We start from the raw sequence: 6,141 nt of genomic DNA, 5'->3' as shown, positions 1-6,141 counted from the left end.
TGTACTCAGTGAGAATCATGGTGGAAGCACTTGTCTCTCTGAGTGAAATTATAGATATCATTAGAGCTGCCTGTGGGAATCTATCACATATAATCATGTATACCCTCAGTGATATAGTCTCATCCTATTGGAGGAAGGAGTGAAGTCACAGTTTTTTTCCAAAGACTGTTGGTTAGTTCAATAATAATGGTGTCTACCCTAATAATCTATTTCTTAATAAGTTTGTCTAATCAAAAATGGTAACTTAAATCAGTTTACCTGCTTATTTGTATTTGCCTGTTTGTGAGATGCACTTCTTTTATTTTTCTAGTTTAAATAGGAGGATAGTTAATTAGGATGCTTGTGTTATGATTTATAAACAAGCACATGTTTGCCATTTGACAAGTAAAAGTTTTCCTCACATATTTCATGAAAAAGACTTCAAAAAGTTTACAATATATTCTAGGAAAACAGTTTTAGTTCATTGTTCATTATTTGATCTATTTCAAACTTTAATGAACTGTCCACTGATGTCACATAAGGCAATATATTTCAGATGAAATTAGACATTTATTTCTCAAATTCTAATGTTTTTATATTAATAAATGGGTTTAAGAAGTCCCCACCTGTTTTCAATGACTCTTAAGTACCTCAGGATATCTATAAATATTGAACAACAGAACATCAAAACCTAAAACATTATGACTTTGAGGTATGTATGTGTGTTCGTGTGTGTGTGTGTGTGTGTGTGTGTGTGTGTGTGTGTGTGCATACTTCTATGTGAATTCATTGACAGGGCCCATAGGTATGGATTCATTCTATCTTGACTCAAGGTCAGAGAGTTGGAACTTCTGTTACTTCAAGGTTGTTGTCAACAGGTGTGGCCAATACCCAGCCCTGGTATTTCAGGCATTAGGAAATAGACAGGTTTCTACCTTAAGCAAAAAGCTAAGAGCCCAACTAGGTTCCTACTCTCTTAGGGAGATAACTATGGATTCCAAGCAGGGACTTGTTTGCCTACAGAATGTTTTGGTCTAGGGTGTGAGTGTTACTTGTCTTATTCTGGCAACAGAATGTTTAACTGAGAATGTAGCCTGTAATTCTTCAGCCAGTCTGTTCATTTCCTTGTATCATGTTAATGCATTTTTTTTACTTATTCCTATCCTTTGAGGTCATGATATTTAACCAAATGGATATTAAATGTGGGCATCTTTCAATATATACTGGATGTCCCTCCCAATGTTATCCTGTCTGTCTCTTATTTCTCCTCTATCTTTGTTCCTTTTGCCTAATAATTTTAATCCTCAAGCTCCTACCCTGGAATGTATGGACCCGTGTTAGCTAGAAGACTGGCAGAAGTCACACCAAAATGAGTGTGCTTATATGTGCTTGCATATATGAAGTGTTGAATCATGCTTATCATAGTGCATGACTGTCTTCTCACTGAGGCTAGAGGAGAATGTTTAGTGTCCTTCTGTATAGCTCTCCACACTATTTTCTCCTTTTATATAATTGGAAATAGACTGACCACAAACAAGGCTCAGACCTGATCTCATCTCTTCCCCACAGTACAGGAATATCTATGACCCTCCCATATATTTAACTAGGTGACGGGTATTGAAACTCAGGATATATATTGCAAAGAAAGTTCTTTTACCCAGTAAGCCATGTTAGCACATGCCTTTTACTACTCTCCTTTATTTTTCACATACTAGATTTCAGGGTTTCTTACTGTGAACGTCATTGAAAACCATGATTATTAAAATGTCAGAAAGTTGGATAGAACTTTAGAAGTTAAATATGATAAATATATTATCAAGATCTTTGTGCACTGTCCAAAAGCACATGGGAACAAAAAATAGCTTTTATAATAGAGATTACTGAACTCTCTATATATTCTTAATAGATTGAAAAGTTATTTCATGTGTAAGATGTGGCATATCCAGAGGTTGTCAGATCTCTTAGACACAGAATACTAATAGTAAATATCTATTTAATTCATACAACAGTTTATTTAACAAATAATGTTATTAAAGACTATTGGTAAGTCTGTTGAAAGCTGAATGGGAAAATATCAAAACATTGGATAATAATATATTAAATTAGGTATATAATCTTTCTGTTCAGTTATAACATATTTCTAAAACATGTATTATGTTCAAAATTTTACAATAGAATATATAATTTACATTGTACATTCACATTAAAATACCATGTTCTTTTTATATTTTGTTAAATGTTGACAGATTAATATGTAGAAGATAGTTCAAAACAGAATATAAATCAAACTATTATTCAAAATGACAAAAGCACTTCTGAGAAATAAAGTATTTTGAAGAAATGAATAAAATTTAACCAATTTCTTAAGTAATTATTTAAGAAGCAGTTAAACATTTATTCCAAAGCTCTAGGTTCTATTTTATAAGTAACAGTTTTCTCATTGCAGCAATCACATCCTTATTTCTGAGGCTGTATATCAGGGGGTTGAACATGGGAGTCACAATGGTGTAGAATAGAGAGAGTAGTTTGTCAATTCCTGGAGAATGAGTGGACTTTGGTCTCAAGTAGGTAACAGTAGCGGATCCAAAAAATAAAAACACTACAAGCAAATGAGAAGAACAAGTGGAGAAGGCTTTTGCCCTTCCTGTGGCTGTTGGCAATCTCAGAATAGTGGCAATGATTTTGGTATAAGAGGCAAGTATCAACATAAAAGGGAAGGCAACAAACAGCATAGCCACTAAATAGACAGAAAGCTCATTCACTGAAGTATCCCCACAGGCCAGTTTAAGAATGGGAGGTAAGTCACAGAAGAAGTGGTTGATTTGATTAGAATTGCAAAAATTCAGGGAAAATATCTGACAGGTTTGTCCTATTTGGACTGGGATGCCGCCGAGCCAGGAGCCTGCAGCCAGCTGAGTGCATTTTGTTGGGTTCATGATGAGTTGATAGTTCAGAGGATTGCAGATGGCCACATAGCGGTCATAGGACATCACAGCCAGGAGAAAGCATTCTGTGGCTCCAAGCATAAGGAAGAAACACATTTGTGTGGCACAGCTCAGCACAGAAATGCTTCTCTCTTGAGTAGCAATGTTAAACAAAATCCTCGGCAGAGTTACTGATACATAACAGATTTCCAGGGAAGAAAAATTTGCCAGAAAAAAATACATGGGCTTCTGTAGTGCAGGATCAATTCTAGTAATCACAATTATGAAGCTGTTTCCAATCAAGATAATCAAGTACATTATGGAGAACACGCCAAATAGAAACCCTTGGAGGTTTGGAAGGTCAGAGAATCCCAGGAGGAGAAATTGTGTCACAGTAGAAGTGTTGTGCTCTTCCCTGATTTCTGTGTATTTCATCTATGTAGATGATTTAAGGAAAAACACAAAATATTTCCTTGCCCATGGATTCTTTTTGTCACTTTTAAAGCAATGGTAACACAATTCTAAACTTACCACTTTCCATGAAGAATAAGTATGATTTGTATATGCTCCAAAGTTTTAAAGAAGATTAGGTATTTTTTTTTTTGCTTGAAGTCATACAAAATAATAATATATTTTTGTTCTGTTATTTTGTTGGGTTCGGATGGTAAGCCATGATATGTTAATTTTGTTCTCTTAGCTGAAAATGCAGTTTCTGCTTATATTTATTTTAATAATCAATATGTTTTCTGATTATAAATTTCTACTGATATTGCTGTTGTATGATCAGTATTTCAAGAGCCATTTTAATATATGACTAAATATACTGAAAGACACTTAAAGTATTTTTCAGTAATAGTTCCATTTCTGGATCATTTTAATCTGAAATTAGTTAACTGCAACAGCAATATTAGATGGTGTTGCCCTTATTACTATTTTGAGTTTTTGGTTCAGTATAAGATTTTTGAAATTGGAAGTCATAAATGTTAGTCACATTTTCATATTTACATGACATTCAAATAGAAACTCAAGATGTAGTGAAGACTGTCAGATCATTTTCTTATCCAGGGAATTTGAGAGTTTGAAGTAGTCTCACTAGTGTCTTTGGTACAGAAGTAGATCTAAGTAGATCGTACATTCCTCTACTGTGTATAACTCTACAGCAGGAAAGCAGCATTACAGCAACTCGTTCTGAGCATTTTCTAGTTAATCCCATCCTCCCAAAGATCCCGACCTTGTCTAGAAACTCTGTTCTACTCAATCTACTTCATTGAATAGATTTGTGTGGAAACAGACATGATCACCTTGGAATGTTCTTTTCCATCATGTTCTTTTATTATTCTCTATCTCTAGACCTCTAATTATTAAATTTTATTTTATTCTTAAAATATCTATGAATTATTTGAAAATGGATAACCTTTAAATTTTCTTCTAAATGATATCAATAAAACCACTGCCTTATTTGAGATTAATATACTCCTGTGCCAAACATTTCCCTTTCCTTCCCATTCCTCTAATTTTCAAAACTCTACTCTGACTAGTGTATTTGTCTTCCTTAGCTTGCAGATATGCTTTTCTCCATGATTTCCTTGACTCTGTAGTTATCAGATGTAAGTACATGAATTCGTGGTTTTTACTCTTACAGGATCTCTCAATTATGACATTCTTTTCAATATTTATTGACCTGATTGACATATTTTTATTTATCTAAAAACAAAGGGACAAACTGGCATCAGAAAGGTGACTGACCTCAACCCATGATTTAAGGAATGCGAATGACTGATATTCAAGAATTCACACTCAAAATATTGATGCCAAGCCGGGCGGTGGTGGCTCACGCCTTTAATCCCAGCACTCGGGAGGCAGAGGCAGGCAGATCTCTGTGAGTTCTCCAAAGGTACAGAGAAACCCTGTCTCGAAAAACTAAAAAAAAAAAAAAATATTGATGCCAAATGAAAATGAGGCACGTCAGTAGCTTTTAAGATGATCAAATGTTAAAAATAATTTTTTGCACTTTTAATTTTCATATGGAATATAAAATACCACAAAATAAGTATTCCTTAATAAAATTATAAAAACTTTCAACAAAATATAGAGACTTCAATAATAATTTAATATTATATTCTGAAAATACTGTAAGTGAATATATGCAATGAATGGGAACTGCCAGTAAAGCCTAGCATTAAAAAAACTATGATTCCAAGGACAAAACTACAGTCTGAGGCTATATTTTAAATATAAATTATGAATTATTTAAACTTTTTTCTTTTATTAAGTTCACTGTATTAGTTATAGAGACAACTAAAAAAAGAAAATAAAAAAGTTTGTTTAAATTATTTTATCATAGATTTATAAGCATTATGTATGCTATATTTGTTTGGATAATAGATACATCTTGGATGTCTCTCAAAAACTTTATCACAGAAGACTGAAAATGTACCAATACAAAAGTCCCGATGTAATAGATTTTGAAATTAGGATCTACTAGTGTTTTCAAAGTATTAAAAAAAGTTAGAAAGGGTTTTACTTCTTCCATAGCTACAGAAAATCTTTTCATTAATTTTGTTCTGCTTTCTGATTTGGTGAGGGAACATATTTTCATTTGTAAACTTTCCATAGTTTTATTCTCATTATAGTAATGACTATTTAGAACCACATATGAAAAAGATGTTGGAACTACACTAATCTACCCAAATAGCACTTAGCTGGTTTTTCATTTATAGTGCAGTTGCAGCTCTGGACTTATTTTGGGCAAGCACTTGGCTATCGTATTATTCCCTGAGTTCCCAGTGCCTGTAAGACTTGTTCTCTAGAATCTTTGCAATTATAGTGATTGTTTTACTCTTGAACACTTTCAGGAAACACAGTTAATACAGTAAAACCCCTCGTATTTTGTAAATGTAAACACTTTTGTTTTATTCAATTATTTTATGCATATTTATCTGTCATCTTCTTTGAAAGACTGATTGCCTTCCCTACAGTTACTCTACTGTTATACAGGGTATAAACGTCTCTGATCAAATTTATAAAAAAGGAGATAAGGTTGGAAAGGCAGGTACAATAATAGAAATTCAGAAAAGATTTTCTTAGCAGAAATCACTAAAGACACATGAAAATTTAATAATGATATAATATTTTCATGTTAACTTACAGGATTTAATTATTAAGTCCTAGAAAACTTTGTAGTTGTTTGTAGATATATTTTAATGGTGCTTATTGATCATTTTAGAATGTACAATTA

The 6,141-nt window shown here is 32.9% G+C and overlaps 1 protein-coding gene across 1 annotated transcript; it reads right to left on the bottom strand.

Annotated features, from left to right (window-relative positions):
* Nucleotides 1-2,393: 2,393 nt before the first annotated feature.
* LOC121459035 (olfactory receptor 10AG1-like) lies at nt 2,394-3,338 on the bottom strand. The gene has a single exon (XM_041668525.1). The coding sequence runs from the start codon at nt 3,336-3,338 to the stop codon at nt 2,394-2,396; it is 945 nt and encodes a 314-aa protein (XP_041524459.1).
* Nucleotides 3,339-6,141: the final 2,803 nt, after the last annotated feature.

The sequence above is a fragment of the Microtus oregoni genome, unplaced genomic scaffold (genome assembly GCF_018167655.1).
Source record: "Microtus oregoni isolate MIOR12 unplaced genomic scaffold, Mior012 000018F_ref0000195, whole genome shotgun sequence".
NCBI lineage: Eukaryota > Metazoa > Chordata > Mammalia > Rodentia > Cricetidae > Microtus > Microtus oregoni.
Note: the sequence above shows the minus strand (reverse complement) of the source record. Positions and strands in the feature narration are given on the sequence as shown.

What these genes read in the sequence shown, in the direction of transcription:
- LOC121459035 (XM_041668525.1), bottom strand. Translation starts at nt 3,338, where the DNA reads ATGAAATACACAGAAATCAGGGAAGAGCACAACACTTCTACTGTGACA.